General features: G+C 38.6%; 1 protein-coding gene across 1 annotated transcript; it reads left to right on the top strand.

The window, feature by feature from the left end:
- Positions 1–376: 376 nt before the first annotated feature.
- LOC144478421 (uncharacterized) lies at positions 377–11,448 on the top strand. The gene is made up of 4 exons (XM_078196281.1): positions 377–523; positions 1,813–1,985; positions 7,584–7,700; positions 11,319–11,448. Exons 1-4 carry the CDS (start codon positions 377–379, stop codon positions 11,446–11,448), a joined length of 567 nt encoding a protein of 188 aa, XP_078052407.1.
- Positions 11,449–21,100: the final 9,652 nt, after the last annotated feature.

The raw sequence follows: 21,100 nt of genomic DNA, 5'->3' as shown, positions 1-21,100 counted from the left end.
TCCAGGATCGACGAGCGTTTCATTTGTCGAAGAAATTATCGAGATCATCGTCTGGCCGACGATTAGAGCCGCGGAACAACGCGACCACGCCGTTCCCGTTACCTTCCACGCCCCCAAACTATTCCACGCGACCATGCTTCGCGAACACCGGAAGGTTTAGTGCGTGACGCATTCCAGCGGTGTACGGAATCGCTCTTGATTCGCGCGATATCCCGATCCGTCTACATTCTTGCCAACGAAATCAATCGGGACAGTTCGAACGGTTTTCTCTGCCGCGGTGGTGGTGGTGGTGGTGTTCAGGGCGGCGAAGCGGGACACAGGTGTGCGCGTACGTATGATATATAGGGAAAGAAGTCGCTGCGCCGTCGACGAAGGGATGCCAGACGTTCGACTTCTGTCCCTCGTTCTCGCGTGCTTCGATTTCCTGATGATCCACGCGAGCGAGAATCCGATCGACGGGACGAGGACGCTCCTCTCGCGGCAGAAGAGGTACTTGATTTTCCCGGAGGGCAGCAACCTGCAGGTAAAAAGCTACACACGGATGCGAGCGCGCGCGCGCGCGCCCCACGTCTTCTTCCTTTTCTCCAATTATTTCTCCTGCGTCCCCGTTTTCCTTTTTCATTAAGTCCCGCCGCCCGATGGTCTCGTTCGCGACTGTCGCTCGCCGGCGATGCTTTTATTTTTCTTCGCGGGAAAGAAACTTTACGTTCATTGTTAACACGTTCGCGACAGTGTACATAAAGGACGCGGGAACATCTTGTTTAGCACGGCGACTTGGGAGTACAATAGGCGACGCGGTAATAGGTTACGCGTTCTATGAAAAAAGGCTTGTAAGAATTCGTGTCGGAAATCTTGATTTTTTTTTTAATTGTTATTTATACGTATTTGGAAGTATCGTTTGAATATTTGAGAAATATGGTTTATTTGATAGGGTAATGCTTGGACATTATTGGTAATATTTGTAAGCAAGAATATTGCTAATATTGCTTTAATTGCTTCAATTTCTTTGCTGTGCTTTTAATTGGTTTTCGGACTTTTAATTTATCAAATAAGTATATATAGTTAATATTTTTTATTAATATTATTTAATATATTCACTAGCTTGTACACAATAAATTTGTAATACGTAAAAACAAGTTACAGTCTGCAAATATATAATAACATTTCCAATATCTCTAATATCTAGATCACCTAAATAATTAATTTGATTATTGTAATGTCGAATCGTTTGAAAACTTGTTTCGTCCTTTCGTTCGAAAATGGAAGACGATTTTTCAGCGTTCAGTGTAACAGACTTTTTAACATTTTTCTGACTTTTGGACTTTTTGAAATTTTTTTTTAAACACCAATCAATTCACTAGTTAGTTACTAAACAATCTCAAGAATAGATATTAAATTAAAAATACAACGATACTTTCGAAACTCTGAATGCTTTCCACTACTTTTAATAATTAATTCGCGTACAATCGGAGCAAAGAAAGCGACGCTTATCAATTATACAAATCGGACGGTAATAAATCAAATTACTCGATTATATTCAATGTCACAGTTTTATCAAATTCCTTGTCGCATCCTGAGCGTATGTATACCACGAGGCGCGCTGCATTTAATAAAACGACGCGTGCGTTAATCCAACAGACTTATTGCTTCCGCGTCTCAGTTTCGCGATTAATTCGACGATCGGTCGCGCGACGACAGATCACAGCCGCCCCATTGTTCGCCGTCGATAGAACGGAACGGAACGAAAATGTACATTTTATTCGATACGATTGATCGAACAGAAATGTATCGAGCGTTTTCTGTCCGTGCCAGCTGGTGTTTTGCCTGACGGTTGGAACGTACGCCCGGGAGAATGACGTGGTGATGGGCATGACGGCCGCTTTGGCCTGGGAGCTGCCGAGCAAAGTCGACAACAAAATATCGGAATTGCTTCATCGCAGGAGCAGGAGCGTCCTGTACCCGAAAATAGAAGCTCTGCTGCAGTCGTAAGTGAATCAATTCGCCGCAAAACACGGCGATCCAACCCTTTCGCCGCGTCGCGTCGATTCGCGAAGACAATCACGCGCTCGTTGACGCCATATTGTGTCTCGGCTCCTTCGATTATTATAATCATATTGCGGTATTAAAATTTCGTCTGGCAATGTTAACACTTTACTGAATCGTAGACTATTAATCCTTTGAACTAGAAGCCATTTCTTTTGGAAATCTGAAGTAATTTCTCTGACTTATGGTATTTCCATTTCTTACAGCAAAGTGCATTTTACTCATTTATTTATTCATTTACATCGACATAACCTTAGCAATTTCCAAAATACAAATTTTGCTAGTATAGAGATTATTTTGCAAGGTGATAGAAGAATTTTACGGTGCCTCACAGTCACCACTCGAGTGCAAAGGGTTAACACCCTTAAATGCACCCTTAAATGTCTATTCGATGCGTTAAGAAAATATTTTATGACAGAATAGAATACAAGAAATAATTTCCACCGAAAGAATAGATCCATATCAAGTCTGCTTCATAGTTATGTTGACAATAATTAATAAATAAACATAATATATTGATTTTTAATTATCAACTCAACTATTTTAATTTTCAACTCGTTTGATTCAATTTTAAAATAATTATTTTGTTTTAGATATCGACATTCGTTGCCTTATAATTATTGTATATTATAATTATTATACATTACAATTACATATAATCTTGAAGCAATAAAATTCTGAAATAAAATTGCCAATAAAATTTACCTCAATATGAATAACACAAGACAAATTAAAGAAAGAATTATTAATGGCATTAAGAAAATAGATCAACAATAATTAAAAAATAACTGATTAACTAAATGCGGATTAGTAATACTTATCCACTGGATTGGTATAATGATCATCTTGCATTATTTACAAAAAACGAGAGCTAAGCTCGGCTCAAATAAATTCGAGTAAACTGAACTAGTATTAAGTTCCCGCAACATTCTGGCGTCTACCGAGTGGATTTTCATATTCACTCAAAATGTTTCCCCGGTCCTTTTCCTTAATAAGAAAGTCGTCCACGTTAAAGAGAAATAAGAGAAGGTTTTATCCAACCTGATACCACTGCAAGCACGCAGTTTCCATAATGTCGCAGAAGGGCACGGTTCCCTTAACACCTGATACAAAGACCGAAGCTGGGCCACGCAGCTTTCTTCTTCGTCGGCTTACGAAGTTAAATAATATAATATAGTATGATATAATATAATGTAATGTATAATATAATATCACACATAATGACGTTAGAAACATAATTTCCAATGGAAACAAAAGTCTACAAAATACAGATAACTTAAAATATTAAATATTCAATATTAAATATTAAATACAGATCACTTAAAATATTTATGTGATACCGTGAACATTATAAATACATGCAATAAAGGCTTAGTTATATATGGACAACGCATCTTGAAAATAAAATAAAAATTGGATTTCTTAATTGTAATAAATAAAAGACGAATTAACTGAACTGTTACTGTTCCATTAACAATTTCGACAAGTTCGCAATAATTCATCGATGTTCTGAGATTTATTGAATCTTTTAACAGGTTCAAAGATTTATTCATTTTCTTATATAATATGTAAAATTGATATTAATTTTTAAGAGTCGTCATTTCAACTTTGAAAAGGTTTCTTAAACTGAAATTGCAAGGTTTAGTTTATCATAGTTTGTATTTTATAGATTTTGTAGACTTGCTATTGTTTCAATGTATGCATTGCAGAACTTTAAAACACTACTTTATACACTACTTCGGACACTACATTAGATACCACTTTTTGCAGAATATACCACAAATAGTATTCGCGCGTTTCGATTCCCATCGACCGGCATCCGTCGTTTAACCAGACATACGCCGAACTCGAAATAGAACATATTACATTTTCCCGGTGTGTGTGTGTGTGTGCGCGCGTGTTTCCCCAGTTCCCGTTCGCGAATTACGTAGGAAATAGAGTGTCAAACCGCAAAGAAGACGCACGAATTTCAATATCTTTTCTTTCGCATTGTTCTCCGTTACCGTAGCTTTTTGTTTTCGCCGGATCCCCTTGCCCTCCCTCTCTGTCCCGTCCTCGCCCCCTCGCGCGGCCCACACACACCCCCGAGCCCCACACAGAAGCTCGCTTTCATTCGGTTTCGAGGCGTGGTGTAACATGCAAATGGACACCCCTAGCTTCTCCCCCCTCCGCCTCCCCTCCCCACCACCCCCTGCCCCGCTCTTCCGTGCCGGCACATGCAAATGGGGGCGCGCGAGGCGGGCGCAGGAATTTTCATGCGAAACGTGTGAGAATAACGAAACAGGAAGACGGGGTCCGGGTTCGATTCCGTCGTGTTATACCGGGTGACGCGAACGGGAAATATTACGCGGAACGACCGCCGATGGCGGGGGGGTTGGGGGTGGTGGTGTACGTCGCGGGTAATTGCGGAGTAAAGTACGCCCGGCACCGCGGAATGGAAATCTAATTCTCGCGCGCAACGAGCTGAAATACCTTTACCATTTTTCACGGGGTGGGATGGAAAAACCCCGTCCACGGAAGTCGCCGTAAGAATTCCCCTGCTTCTCTTTGAAGACACCTTGTGCAACGGTTTTCTTCTTCTTCTTTCGCTTCGCGGGCCTTGCCGCGATTCATATTTCCGCCGTGAATTCGACCGCATTAGGCGTTGCATTTACGAGGACGTGAGATATTCAATGAAAACGCAGATTCTTGGATAAAGTTGTTCGGCTTGTTGAACGCGTTTGATGGACGTGGATGAAATTTGGAACGAGCGATTCTATAGATCGATATTGTTGGGATCGTATCAAGTATTAATGGTGATTGCGTTTTTGTTAATATTAACCCCTTTGCTGTAATCGAATAATATTGTTACAACATTTCATACTCGCGACGTCTTTGTACTTGGTTGTCTTCAATGTTATATATAGCTTTGAAATAGCAAAATTTAATACAAATAAAATAAATTAATTTATACAGTAGTAGATACAATGGAAGAGAGAGAGCACTGTACTTATTTAAAATTATATCTAGTCTTGAAATAGTCAGATTTAGTAAAAATAAATTAATCTGTAAAGTGAATGCAGTAAGAAAGAGAGAGAGAGAGAGAGAGAGTATTGCACTCATTTCTCTTCAAAATTATATGTAGCCTTAAAATATTCAGATTTAATAAAAATAAAATAAATTAATCTATACAGTAGTAGATACAATGGAAGAGAGAGAGAGAGAGAGAGAGCATTGTACTTATTTCTCTTCAAAATTATATCTAGCCTTAAAATAGTCAAATTTAATAAAAATAAAATTAATTACTCTGTAAAATGGGTGCAGTGGAAAAGAGAACGCGCTGTACTAATTTCTCTCCCAAATTATACCTAGTCTTGAAATAGTCAGATTTAATCAATATAAATTAATCTGTAAAGGGGAGACGGATCACGAGAGCGTGCGAGAAATAGAAGAAAGAAAGAGAGAGAGAGAAAGGAAAGAAAAGACAGATGGAGAGAGATAGAGAGAGTGAGAGAGATATAGACAAATAGAGAGAGAGCACTGTACTTATTTCTCTTTAAAATTATATCTAGCCTTAAAATAGTAAAATTTAGTAAAAATGAAATTAATTAAAAATAATTAATCAATTAAAACATCGACGATCCCCACCCAGAATTCAACGATCCCCTTTAATTATGTCGAGGCCGGGCAATAAAATCCGTACGCGAAAAGCCGTGCGCAGGCTGTTGTTGAGCGCGCGGAAAGGAAAAGGAGCATCGACGGCGGTCGAGTTTCAAAAAGGAGGAATTTCCGCGTGACGAGAGAGAGAGAGAGAGAGAGAGAGAGCCGGTAGTACTCGATTCAACAGAGTGTCGCTGGTTAACGACACCGCGGCCGAACCCGGATTTTTCCGGACATAATCGTCCGCGGAGGAATTTAATTAACAATCCTGGCGCGGCTGGAAACCCTCGATTGGCATTCTTCGGCGCTGCTCGGCCCGAGAGCACGCCACCGACAGGGAACACTCTTCGCGGTCTATTTTCACGGTAGACGCGTCCAGTGTCGGGAAGCCAGCAGCGGTCTCTAGCATGGCGTTGGCTCCCCCCCTCTCTCTCTCTCTCTCTCTCTCTCTCTCGTTCCTTCTCTCTGTCTTTCTCTATTTCTTTCTTTTTTGCTCTTTTTGTCTTTTCCTTTATTTTTCGCACTTTCTGCCTTTTTCTCTCCTTTCTTCGCGTGCACAGGCGATCTGTCTTCTTCTTTCTTTCTTTCTTTCTGTCTTTCTTTTCGTCTTTTCGTCTTTTCTTCTCTCTCCTTTTATCTCTTTCTCTCTCTCTCTATTTCTCTCTCTTTGTCGTGTACGATCAGTCTCATCCCTGGGAAGAGAATGATGCATTAAGCTGTGCGATAAGTCCGCAGGATCTCTGTGATATCTGCGATAGCCAGAGATAAGAAAAATTACAGGAACCGAAAGCGGATAGTTCGGATGAACTTTGAGATACGATCTTGTAGGGTTATTTCTACGAAAATTAGCTTAAACAGAAACTGGAAGTGTTAACTGTAACACATGGTAGACTCGAGGGCGGTAGAATGATTTACTTTCATCCCTAAATTTCGATAATAGTAAAATCGAGTTTCACTTCGATTCGGAATAATTGTAGAAACGTGTTAGAAGTTGAAGTCGATTTTAATTAAATGCGTAACGTGGCATAAAATCAATGCTGTGTAAAATTTGAAGTGGCTAAATCTACGTTTAGAAGACATATTCAGGTTATATTTTAATGACATGTATCCAGTTGACAGGTTAATTTAGTTTATTTTTATTCAATATGATTATTTGGAAGGGTAGATGTAATTTTGAAGAGAAATGAGCAGAGTATTCCTTCTCTTCCACAGTATACAGTTTGCAGATTCATTTCTTCTATTTTTATTAAATCTGACTATTTTAAGGCTAGATATAATTTTGAAGAAAAATAACTACAGTGCTCTCTCTCTCTCTCTCTCTCTCTTTCTTCCACTGCAACCACTTTACGAATTAATTTCTTTTATTTTTATTTAATCTGACTATTTCAAGACTAGATATAATTTTGAAGAGAAATGAATACAGTACTCTTTATCTCTCTATCTGTCTATCTCTATCTCACTCTCTCTATCTCTCTCCCCCTGTCTTTTCTTCCCTCTTTCCTCTCTCTCTTTTTTCTCCATTTCTCGCACGCTCTCGTGATCCGTCTTTCTTTTCTCCTTATCTTTCTCTTCGTCTTTCGCCCCTTTCCTCTGCCTTCCTTTTCTCTCTCTCTCTCTCTCTCTCTCTCTCTCTGGTTTCTCTCGGCGTCGCCGTTCTTCTTATCGAAAGTTTTCGGGGCCGGAAGCAGCCCGGTCGAACAACAACGTGTTATACGCATCATCCGACCCGGCGTAGTTAAAGTTAAACGCGATTGCGCCCGGGAATGCCGCACGGAGTCGCGCCGGTAATTGTTTCGACCGCAGGAAGCTCGCCTAAGCCCCGCGCCCCCCCCTCCACCCGTCATCAAAGTTTACGAAGCAGGACGGGGTGTACCCCGTTTTAAATTAAACTTTATCGACAGCACCGGCATCGATGGCAGAGCCTGCGTGATGAGGGCGCTCTGCGAGGCGGCCCAAAGGGACCCTTCCGACTACGGGAAACGGACCCTCGTACAGGAGCTGCTGCACGCGATTTTCACGTGAGTACCGCATTGATTGCTTCGAAAACGCTCCTGTTCGTGACTTAACTCTTCGAGCCATCGGATTTCAGGAAATAAATAGACCCACGTGACGCAGAAACGAAATTGATATCTTTTTATCGAAAGCATGTGAAAACATAAACGAACAATGATTCAACTGAATTTGTAGAATGAGACTTAACCCTTTGCACACCGAAGCCATTTTGACTGTAAATGTGAAATTACTGTACATGAAAAAGGTGGGACATTTTTAATCCCAACGAGCCCCAAAAGGGTTAAAGGATGTTTAAAGTCGTTGCTATAAAATAGGTAACGATAAAGTTCTTATCTCGCGTCACTATATTAATATTAATATACTGATTCAATTTACATAGTAACAACTGTCTTTTTGCCAGTAATATTGAAGCGCTGAAATAATTGTAAGCACGCTATAAATATTAATTTTATTTGTCCTCCATGAAATGATTCCAATCGCGGAACAAAGTAATAATAAATTATTTAATCACTGCAACCGCGAGGATAAAAGTACTGCAAAGGGTTGAAGAGTCGACGCTGTCCTCCCGTGAACGTTTTACATCCCCCGGTCTCCGGTGTGCTCCGAACAGGACGCACGCACGGCGACGGACGATATGTTAACTAATTCGAACAACTAGCCAATTAGAGGATAACGATCAATCGAGGGAATTGATCAAGCGAAACAATTAAATTATTAGCGACAGCGCCCGCCCTCCCCCGCAACCCCGTGTAACCGGCTGACTGCGCCCGGGGTTAACCGATCGAGGCCTGTCCCCGATGAATCATTCAAGTCGTCATCGCGTCCGAACAATCGCTTGTTGTTGTTCCGATGAATTGTTAAACGGGCCGGAGTGCACCGCCGTTGAATTTTAGAAGGTAAAAGGCGACCGCGCCGTTCCAAAGGGCTGGAGAAGAAATCCGCCTGCAGCGACCTCTGCCTCGAGCCAATGGCGTTGGAGAGAGAGAGAGAGAGAGAGAGAGAGAGAGAGAGAGAGAGAGAGAGCTGTACACCATCTCCTCTCTTGGATCTCGAAACGAATTCGCGTCGTTTGACAGAGCGATCCAAAAACCTCGTCGCTCCAATCCGCGTACTCCTCCGCTCCCTATTTCCGGGTCACGCTGAAATCCCGTGCCTGGCGAATCTTCGACGGTCAAAATTCACCAAATTTCATGCGATACCGATGATCGTCGACGGAAATATTGTCTGGCAAGCGTCGCGAGATGAGACGTGTCGCGTCTTCGTGATATTCCCAGTAATCGTCGTAGCGATCTACGTATTTTGAAAACTAGGTTAGGTCTACCGCAGAATTCTATCTGTCGTTAAAAAGAAAGAAAACAGTAAATATAGTTTAAAAGCAGTATTGCGAGAATTCGATTAATTTAATCCTCGTTCATAATTTAATTTGGAATTTTATAAAAGTGGTAAATTGATTCGTTACCTTTTATTAATTCTTAATTTATTACTTTTTAATAATTTTTAATTTATTACTTTTTATTAATTTTTAATTTATTACATTTTATTACTTTTTCATTTATTACTCTTTATTACTTTTTATTACTTTCTAATTTATTACTTTTTATTACTTTTTATTATTTTTTATTACTTTCTAATTTATTACCTTTTATTTCATTACTTACTATACATGTTAACTAAACTTGAAAGAATTCGATATTATATCGATTCCGGAGAAATAAATGATCATATTTATAATATCTAGCACGTAATCTTTATAACGAGTCTAACCCGTTACGGCAAAGGGGTTGAAACGGTAGCAGAAATTTGTACGATAAGGTTTATCCGCGTGGTTTTTGTTAGCGATTTCTTTACAGCGGTCCGCGCTGTTTCGCAAACATCAGAGAAGAACTGTCAGGCGACGTCACCTGTCAATTTTTCTCAACCTAGATTCTAGTCCAATCGCGAGATATAAAAACAAAGTGCGACGCATCGATTCCAGCGAAATGTACACGCCGCGCCGTGGTTTTTTGAGAACGTATTCGATACGCCGTTCCCTTTTCTAGCCGTACTAAACTATATCCGAGGGATGAAAGCAGCCACGAATGCGAAAAACAGGCTTCTCGCTATATTAACGCTAAACCTACCATCGTCAAAATGGCCGGTTTTTAATTTTACAATATTACACAGGCTTTAACCCTTCGCACCCGAGCGGCGCCATTAAAATTGTCGCAACCCGTTCCAAAATTATTTTCATAGATTTAAAAAATTAAAAGCTTAGATTTAAAAAATTAGAAGCTCAGATTTAGAAAATTAAAAGCTTAGATTTAAAAAATTAGAAGCTCAGATTTAGAAAATTAAAAGTTTAGATTTAAAAAATTAGGAGCTCAGATTTAAAAAATTGTTGAACATCGTGAATATGTTGCAACGCGTTCCAAAATTATTTTTATAGATTTAAAAAATGAATAGCTTAGATTGAAAAAATTGAAAGCTTAGATTGAAAAAATTAAAAGCTTAGTTTTGGAAAATTAGAAGCTCAGATTTAAAAAATTGTTGAAAGCGTAATTGTTGAATATGGCTTCGAGTGCAAAGGGTTAACAGACCTCTTTGCTCGAATAAATTACATTATTGTTGCAAGCATTGTAATTAAAGCTTGACAGAGTCTAAACGAATTTTATCTTCTAAAAAGATAAAATAATAAATAAAACACTCGTCTAGACGAGTGTTAACCCTTTACACTCCGAATGCTTTTTATATTTAAGAGTTGCAGCAACTCCGAGACATTTTTATTAGAAAACAAAAATGTTTTGCTAAAGAAAAACAAAGGTCTAAGGGGTGCAAGGAGTGAAAGGAAGATCACATTGCACGCGAATGAAAATCGTAGCACTCCAACGATCTCCACGACGAAAATCCCCATGAAACAATAAATAAACGTTAATTCCAAAAATCATGAATAATGATGTACACGAAATCGTTGAATATGCATGTGCTCGCAGTTTAATGCTGGTCAATATTATTGTTAGATCCGACCTCGATTGAACCCCGCTACGTTGACTCTCTCGCCGATAAAAACAACATAAGCGTGTTCTAAAGATAAGATTACGTCAGCTATCAGTCGAATCTGAATTCGAATTTGTTTCATCAAATAACAGGAATTCGTGAATTAATTTTTAAAAAAGATACTAATATCCCGAGAAAAAATATAGGAATAAAGTAAAAATTGTCAAATTATATTAAATATTGCAATTAATATATAAAATTTTTATTTCTCATGAAAATCCGCCGTCTAGTTATCACGACCTGTTTTATTACCTTTTACTACTTCTCAATCCTAATTAATTAAAACAGTTCAATTTTATCGAATTTCTGTTCCTGAAAATCCTATAAAATCTAAAATCAAAATCCTATAAAAATTCCATAAAATCTAAACTCAAAATCCTATAAAAATTCCATAAAATCCTAATCTTCTCTCACAAAAATCAATTAAAATTTTATCATCATTTCTTACCAAATTCAGATAAACCAGTCGACTAGCACGAAATATCAATTCTTCGCGACACAAAGGTGCATTGTAACGATACCGTGGATCGAAGTCAATATTCGTATTGCAGTATTCCGGTTGAACGTAACTGCTTGTTATTTTGTCGCAGGCTACCGGAAGATGGTGGAACATTCGAACGCGAAGAGGACCGTGCTTACGAGGACGCGTTTCGGTCCACCGAAAATTGCGGACGCCTCTATCCGAGCTGCCGGCATTCCATTTACTCTGTGGAGTACTGAGGCCGGGTCTGGGGCCAGCCTTTGCGCCGCTACGCCGGAAGTTCTATGCGTGTGACGATGTCGACCAGATTTTGTCCTGGACCACGATGTTCAATGGTTGATTCCTACGAAAGCTGGAACAGAAATCGTTGATACTTGAAAACTAAAACAAAAATCGTTGATACTTGAAAATTAAAACAGAAATCGTTGATACTTGAAAATTAAAACAAAAATTGTTGATACTTGAAAATTAAAACAAAAATCATTGTCACTTGAAAACTGGTTCATAAAGGGACAAAGAAACGTACCTAATTTATTTTTATAAATTTACGAATCATTTCTGTCAAGTAATTATCAAAATTCGTTATTGATTTTAGTTTTTATTTTATTGCTAGACTCATTACGCTTGTTATTAGAGATTATGATGTTATGCGAAGTATTACGTTGTTTATGACATTTAGAGAATAAAGCTGAGATTGTTGCAACAATTTGTAGCTGTTTTTAAGAGTTTGTAGTTTTGTGTAATGCATTGAGAATGAATTAATTTTTACATGTTTCAAGGTTATGTGGAAATATGTAAGTTGTAGACTATATCACGATTTTAATGTTTTATGTAACTGATTTTTGTATTATAATATTTTGAGGCTACATTTTCAGTTTTTTTTAACAATTATTACTTATTAAACAATTATTAGTATACTTAATATGATACAAAGGAAACGTGATTGTTAAAATTTAAATAACTTTGAATTGCTTCAGTATTTTCAGTTGTTAGTAAAAATATCAAACGTTACCGATTATACGATTTTAATAAATCAAACTGTACAACTTTTCACTTGCAAAACAATCTTTATTGTCACGATTTTTATTGTTACAATATTTATCATTATAGTTTCATTTTAGTCCCATTTCCTAAGAAAACAAAACTAGTTAGAACAGGTCTTAACTATCTTTATTCAAGCACATTTTTTAATAAAAATTGCACAAATTCAGTCTTGACATTTTTTAAGGTAAATCATTCATTTTTAATGCTTGGTTGGCTTAGCGTAAAATATATCATCATCTTTAACCCTTTTCACTATAATAACGACTCAGACAAAGATTTCATGCTAGACTTACTAAATATTAATATTACTAATTTCTTTTAAATCGAAATCAAATTTAATTTTTTATAATCAAAGTTTAAGAATGAATGTAAATAAAACTAACAACAATTGTTTGGTCCTATTCTTAACAATATTAAGAACAAATAAGTGCTAATCAACGCAACATAAAAGGAGTTCGTTGTTTGCAAAGGGCTAAGGTCTTATTAAATATTATTGTTATTAAAAACGGCACTCAGTGATCCAAAATGTCTGCATATTCATTGTAGCAGCCTTTTCTTTCGAAAATCGCATTTCGGCCGACATTTTTGGAAAACCCGCCGCCGTTCGCCCGCGGGTGGAAACGCCGCGTCGCGCCAGCTCAAGTTTTCCTGGCCGCTCGCCCGAACTTCGGTGATTTTTCAACCTGTACCCCGTGCTGCGTCCCCGCATAATCTTCTGGTCCAGCGGAACACGGTGGCCGATCGTTGCCAAGTTGCGTGGATCACGGCCGCGGACGCATTCGTTACACGGAATACGGGAGGGGGGGTGAACACCGTTGCCCCACGTGAAAACGCGGAGTTCTCGCCAATGAGAAATGTGTTCAGGCGGCGGGGCGGCCCGTCTTTATTCGCGTAGCCGCGCCACCGGCTAAATGAGAACTTCCGGTCTACCCTACCATGTTTCAACGTGAAAAGATTCGGTTTCGCCAGCGTGTATGATACGTAATTTGCGTAACTTTGATCTCAACGGTCCTCGTTACGTTTCTCCGGCGAATAACTGCGCGACGGTATTTAATATATTATAACGTTAATTTTCTTTATTGTATCCACCACTTTATTCCGCATCACTTGCAGCCGTTCAATTACACGGCTTCGCGTTTCGGACTTTGCAAATCATAGTTCTAAATGAAACCTGCTAATTAAGCTTTTCGCGTACCATATGTTGTAGATCCGTTTACTCGTAGCAGAAATAATTGTTATTCAATTTATGGTAGATTTCAAAATGGAATTAAATTTTGCAAAGAATTGGCGGGGCGAGTTTCGCTTGTCGAAGGGTGATTTTGAGTTTTGAAAGGGTGAACGAGACCTCGAAAGACTTATTTTGGGCTTGTTATTATCAATTTATTATGGTAAAGAATTACAGCGGAGAAACATATTTATTTAATTGTTTTTTACAGTTGCCATAAAAATATTTTAGCTTGCACTTTCATTGCACATGTTAATAATAAAAGAGCAATGATCACGATTATTTTGATATAGTTCGCCATCCAAAAATACTTAATATATAATATTCTTTTTAATCAATAGAGCAGAATATATTTCAATTATTTTATTTCTATTTAATTTCTGCCATCGCATTTACTAACAGTTTTCATATTTAATCATTTATTTAATGTATTATTATTTTACAAATTTTTCTATGCGACAATAAATTTCAATCTCTTCGCAATAACGACGACGAACAATTTTTTATTAACTCGTAGCACTGCTTGATAAAACAAGAAATTTCCGAGTCTCTATTTAACTATCTTTTTATACATGAATACAGTGGTTTTAAAGGTACGAAGGTAAAAATTGGATAACATCTACCTCCATTCGGTGGGTGATTTCGTTCTGAAAAATGGTAAAACGATATTCCCTTAGTATTTTATGCAAATATTCAAAATTGAGGAGAAATCGGAATTTCCAAGTTGCAAGTAAAATACGGAGTTTACACAATGAAATCACTTAATTTTCAGCACTGGAATCGTTTCGTTTTTAGCAGTGAAATCACTTAATTTTCAACACTGAAATCGTTTCATTTGCAACAATAAAATAGAACAGAGCAAGTGGAACTATTTAGATTAATATTTAAAGTCTAATATATTATTATATTATATATCTATATATATATATTAATAATAAAATGCTAATAATTAATAGTAAAATAATAGCAGTTAATTTACTAATAATTGGTAATAAAATAATGACGACTAATTTACTAGTAATTAGTAATACAATAATAATAAGTAATCTACTAATAATTAATAATAAAATACTTGAAAAATTTCAACGAAGAACACAAGACAATATACAAAGTCTATCTAAATATATAAAATATCTAAATATCTAAAATTATAATGTTAAAATTAAAATAAACGATCAGCTAATTAAACTGGCACAAAAATTGCTCGATTCAAGCTCTAATTAACGAGGAACGCTGGACGAATTTAATTTGAAACAACGGATTCGTCAACTTGCATTTTTCGTCGTATTAAATCTGGAGAAAATATGTTTCTATCGTACAGAACGGCGATATTATTCGCGCGACGAAAGTGAAACTTTCGTGCGACAAGAATCCCTAGTCTTCGCTAATGAGCGCGCTGCAATTAAAACAAATCCCATAGAATCTTCGTCTTCGTCGCGGCGCAAAGAGATTACGTCGAAACGTGGAACCGTGAATCACAAACGAGAGACTACAGAATTATTTTCCGATTGAAATACGCCGATTCCCGTTCGAATTAAAACATCAAAGTGCTCGCAGCCGAAGCCGCGTATAATAACGCCGAGCTTCATCCGCGCGAATATATATTCGCCCCTCTATTCGCGAAAGCAGAGACGAACGACACGTATAATTTTCGCGATCCTTTCGATCCATGCCACGGTTCGAATGAAACGCGCCGCGGAGAACTTCGCGCGGCCGTGTAATTCATCTCGCGTTAACAGGAACGGGGGTCTGCCGAGTGCCCGCGGATTTATATGTAGTTCGTTTCGGCGCCGCGGACCTTTTGTAAACCGGAAACGGGCGTAGCCGGGGGAAAAAATGTCCGCGTCGTTATTTAAATGTCCAATATTTAACCGGGGCGCTGGCCAGCGGCGCTAAACACACAAGCAACGTTTTATTAATACATTAACGCGCGGCCCGATGAACTTCATTCGACAGAGAGTTTGTTGGCCGTGCCGTTAAAAAAATCCGCCGTCGGTCCCCCCGGACGCGATAACAGAAATGTTCCCGGCGGTAAAATGGCCGCGAAATTCTGTATAAAAGAAGCGTCAACTGTGTGAAACTGGCCGAGCCGACGGAATAACTGCTGCCTAATTCCGTGGGAACACTTCAAAATCTGATTTTCGCGATTTTCGCTAACCGCGCGCAAGGCGAAACTTCTGAAATCTCACGTTTCCACGCCGTCGACGGTTTTAATTTTAAACGGGGGGGTTAATTAGTTGAAGTTTTGATAGAAAAATTGATATATTGCAATTAGGTTCGTTTTTGAGAATTCATTCCAATTTATAAAGGAAGATTAAAGGCGTCACATTCCGTCGGGTTTTCGAAACCCAAAATATACTTGTGTCATTCTCGGTCCGGTCTCGGTCCGATCTCGGTCCAGTCTCGGTCCGGTCTCAGTCCGTTCTCGGTCCGTTCTCGGTCCGTTCTCGGTCTGATCTCGGTCCGACCTCGATCCGTTCTCGGTCGGGTCTTGGTCCGACTTCGAACCGTTCTCGGTCAGGTCTCAGTCCGGTCTCGGTCCAGTCTCGGTCCGTTCTCGGTTCAGTCTCGGTCCAGTCTCGGTCCAGTCTCGGTCCAGTCTCGGTCCGTTCTCGGTTCGATCTCAGAACCACCTCGATCCGTTCTTGGTCAGGTCTCGGTCCGGTCTCGGTCCAGTCTCGGTCCGGTCTCGGTCCGGTCTCGGTTCGCTCTCGGCCCAGTAAAATCCTATTGTGTTGAAATTGCCGTGTCGATATCACGCCATTCTCGATGCAATTAAATACGTATAATAAGAAATCATTAGACAGCATCATCGAATAGTTAACAATATAAACGTATAAAGTTTGCTAAAAATACCATCGATCGTAAATATCGAATCAATTTTATCGAGTATTATAAAGCAATCGCTCCGCGTTTATCGTGAAATTTCACGGCTCACCGAGAATGGGAATCGATGACGTCATTATTCCGATTACTCGCCGCGCACAGGAGGATGATCGCAGAAACGACGATCGTGTAAATACATATATCGTTGAGCTTCCCGTTCCTTTTTCCCCCGACTTTCTTTTGTCGACGCTCTTTTGATTTTTACGGGCGAGCAGATATCGGCGACCGAAAAACCATGATCCCTCGAGTTCGCCGAAAATTAATGGCCTTTCAAACCATGTTGTTTTATTAAAGCCACCGTGCAAGCTTTTAAGTGGAGTTCCGGGTTCCACGATTTTATGAAGGTTTCGATCTGGCCATGCGATTTTTTGCGTAATTAGATCTGCGAACGATACGTCTAATATAGATTAATCTTCCGTTAAGTGTTCCCTGCTCGCCCTTAACACGTGATAAATGGATTTTATTTTTCGTTTCTGTTCATTCAGACATATGTGTTTCCACTGAATTTCCCTTTTTGTTTAATGTTAATAATTGTTCGTAATCAGCAAAGCGCAACTTTTATATTCCCGGTTTTTAAAAAGTTATTCATTGTGTCATTATGTTAACATGACATAACCTAATAATCCTATGCACGAATCAAACTCGTGAAGAAGATTTCTAATAAAGCTGTCAATTACTGATATAAACATTTTACTTTCCAAATCAGTTTACGCAACGCGATAAATATAGATTTTCCTTTCCCTCCAATAAATTATTGCAATCGAAAAAGATTTAGCTATTTTAACTGCAAACGAAATAGCAAGCTGATGGCTTAATATCTCTGAGAAGATTTCAACTTTGTAGATGATATAGCAGATATAGCAAATTTCAACTTTATAGATGGTATAGCAGATATTTAAACTTTATAGATGATATTGCAGATACTTCAACTTTATAGACGATATAGCAAATATTTAAACTTTGTAGATGATATAGCAGATACTTCAACTTTATAGACGATATAGCAAATATAGCAGATTTTAACTTTATAGATGATATAGCAAGTACATCAACTTTATAGATGATATAGTAGATACTTCAACTTTATAGACAATATAGCAGATATAGCATGTACTTCAACTTTATAGATGATGTAGCAGATACTTCAACTTTATAGACGATATAGCAGATACTTCAACTTTATAGATAATATAGCAAATATAGCAGATTTCAGCAGAGACCTTGCACGGACACTTGAGCGGCGTCAATTAGCACGTACCATTCGCGAATAACAGAACCGAATGAGGAAGATCATGGTCGTTGCGTCACCGCGAGTCGAGCACCGTCTCCGTCACGAGGTGCGAACGGAATCTCTTACGGCTCGCGCTCGGCCCGCGGTTTAACGACTAATTAAAGCAAGGAGTTTAACGGCCCGGCCGTAAAACCGGCCGCTAAACGCCGCGAAACACTCTAACCACCGTTACCTGTCGTTATATCATCCGTTGATTCGAGTCACTTAGCGTCGTTGTCCCCGAGCAAACTGTTTGGATAAATCCAAGCGCGGTTGACCCAACCGACTCAGTGGAATTTAACGGGATGTCGGCCGCGTGTCCGTCGTTCGGCGTTCGAGCGACGATTAAACTGATGTATCTGCTCTGGTCGACCGGAGGATCGGCTTGCCAGAGCAAAGAAACGATCGGCAGGACCAAAAGGGAATTCGACGCCAAGTATCTGATATTCCCCGAAGGAAGCAACGTCCAAGTGAGTGAAAACTTCTTCGTCGGCACGGTCACTTTCCGCGCTTCCGCTAATTACCGCATCAAAAATTTGTTTACCAACGTTAACCTTTTCGCCGTGGACACTTTTAAGTCGGAAACTTCCCCGCCTTCGCGGAATTAGTTTTCGGCTTACGGGAACGATCCGCTGCTCCTTGGGGAAAGTTTTACCGTTTCGAAAATTCATCGGCCGGTCTTTACCGTGATAAACATTTTATTTTATCAAATAGCCTGTTTTTTTTTAATGAACGTTTTATAGTTGCGGTCAAATCGATTAACAGACTTTGACAGGCACGTTTTAGACAGTTTTCTAAGCAACTCAGTTGCGTTACAAGTGTATAGTATAGTAATATGTAAATAGAGAAGAGTATAGTATAGTATAGTAATTTTTATAATTAAAGAAGGATATAATCAGCTTATAATCAGAAAATTAATATTTATAAATAATTGCTATACAAAGGTTTAGATAATAATGATTTTATGAGGACGTGGATCTCGCATTAGGCAACTTGATCCAATTTTTAGGGAACCGCGTGGGCCGCATGTGTTGCATTAGTGGCGAAAGGGTTATGAAGACGTTCTAACCTAAAGCAAGTTGCCTTAAGTTAACCGCGAGTTTTCACGGTGAAGGAACAAGACGTTTTACGACCACAATTTTATTCACGTTTTAATAAAGGCCGTGAATTTATTGCCAACTAAAAAATCGAATTAAATTTATATAATAATTATATAATCGAATTAAAGTTGACATTGACGAAACGTAGTAAATAAATGTTTTCTTTTGCATCGTGTACGTATTTTTGAGAATGAAATATTTTATTTATTGTGAACATTGCTTAAAGTATCGTTTCAAATAGCGTTCGCTTTGATATATACATATATTACATGTATTTGTGCTACTATAGTTTTTTATGAAATCAGTAGTCAAGAGAGATCATTTTCAGGCACAATATAAATTAAATAGAAAATTCTTGCTATTCGATAAGATTTTATTAACGTTCTCAGTATACAAAGAAATAGATGCTTCATCATTGATATAAGATATCATCAACATAACTTTTTAAAAATTCACTAAAAATGTAAAATAATTTTATTACATGAACCTAGAACGAGTATTTGTTGTACAATGCAGTTTATAGATGACAATAATCATAATTAATCTTTTTACCATACAAATATATAACAATTTATCTTTTCAACATACAAATTGTAACTTCTGCAAGAATCTTTTACGTTCATTGTCTTCTACACGCGCCAGTCTCTTTGACACCGCGAACAAAATTCGGGTCGTTCGGTCAAATTTTAAAAGTTATTAATAATTGTAACAGACGTCCGAGTACCTCAGCAGACGTGTAGAAAATAATTTAAATTATCACGAGATTTCTGTAGAAAAGACAATGAATTAATTTATCCCCGCGATATCTTTTAGTGATATAACAGAAAATCCCCCCGGTTAAAGTCGCGAGAAAGAAACAAATGAGGACGAATGGCGCACGCGCGCGGCCGTTCTCCAAGACGTACCGCGGCCGGAAGTTCGGTGAAACTTGCGCTATAAACGATGGCTTAATAATTTCTAATAGCCCGGCCCGGGCCAAAGGCAGCCGCCCACACCCCCGGCTCCTCCGTTCGGCGAGCGCGCGAGGAGGGCGGGTGGGGCGCTTGTTCGTCATTGAAAACGTTCCCATGCAAAATGTAAGCGTTAAAAGGAGCCCGCCGCTGCGACGAACCTCGTTAATTCGGGCGATGCTAATTATTTAATGCCCCTCGCGCTGTACATCGGAGCGCCCGCACACAATGCCGAATATGTACCTGTGTTTTCCAATTAGCCCGGCGCTCTCGCGCGTCGGAAAATCGTGAACGGCGCGGCTCGGACGCCGTAAAGTAAATTCGTTAATGGATCGTTGGTACGCGCGTGGAAACGTCGTGATTCTGTCGATTAATTTTGCCCAGTTGTGTAGGCGCGTGTGTACTGCGTGTACTGCGTGTTGATCGAGTGCTGGGTCGGCGATCGATTCTCCTTTCTTCGAGCATCGACCGCACAGATGCGACACCGTTTCAAGCTGTTAACCCCTTGCATTGTGATAAAGATACCACGCAAGATCTACTTAATTAATATATTATTAAAAAACGCTATACAAAGCGCCCGTTTCATAGTTTCCAATCTAATAAATTGGGTAGAAGTCGTGTTTTTCCAATGTATTAGGTTGGAAACTATGAAACGGGCGTCGCAGCTAAGCAAAGACTAATCAAAAACGCCCGTTTCATAGTTTCCAATCTAATCAATTGATTAAAAGTCGTGTTTCTCGAATATAATTAGGTTTGAAACTATTAGATTATAGATTAGAGATTTTAGACTATTATAGATATTTCATTACTATACTTTTCTCTCGACATGAATATTTATTGAAAGTACCTATTTATTTCCATATGTTTCGCGATACTATTATTTATTTATAATTATTTTTCAGCTGTTCGTTCTTGTACATAAGAACGTGAAAGTTTTCGGAAAAATTAGAGAGCAAGTATAATAACAACTTAATTTCTAATATTATAATATATTAACAGAACTTTTCAGCACAAATTTTTCATTTTTGCAAGTGGTTAAGATATAACTATTTTGTGCTATAATAATAGCTTTTGGATTATGTATTACGTCGTTATTGTACTTAACAAAATATAACAAAAATCCGATTTATACTACAGGTACAAATATTATAAATATACAATTACAAATATTACAGCGTGACTTAATTGAAAAGTAACAAGGCCGGAATATGTTTTCATACATACGTCACTACATAACGTAATATACATTGTATAACTATGCGAGTATCCAACAGCCCTAGTCCAATTAACGTCAAGGGGTCTCTCTAGTTTCATTAGGCCGTGCTCGAAGAATGTCCTCGAATTTTGTTCAGCACTAATACTAGCTACCATCGAAGTTGCAGCAATAATAGTTTTTGTTTGTGTCGACGTAGACAT

Source organism: Augochlora pura, chromosome 2 (assembly GCF_028453695.1).
Source record: "Augochlora pura isolate Apur16 chromosome 2, APUR_v2.2.1, whole genome shotgun sequence".
Lineage (NCBI taxonomy): Eukaryota > Metazoa > Arthropoda > Insecta > Hymenoptera > Halictidae > Augochlora > Augochlora pura.
This window is presented reverse-complemented; position numbering and strand designations above follow the sequence as displayed.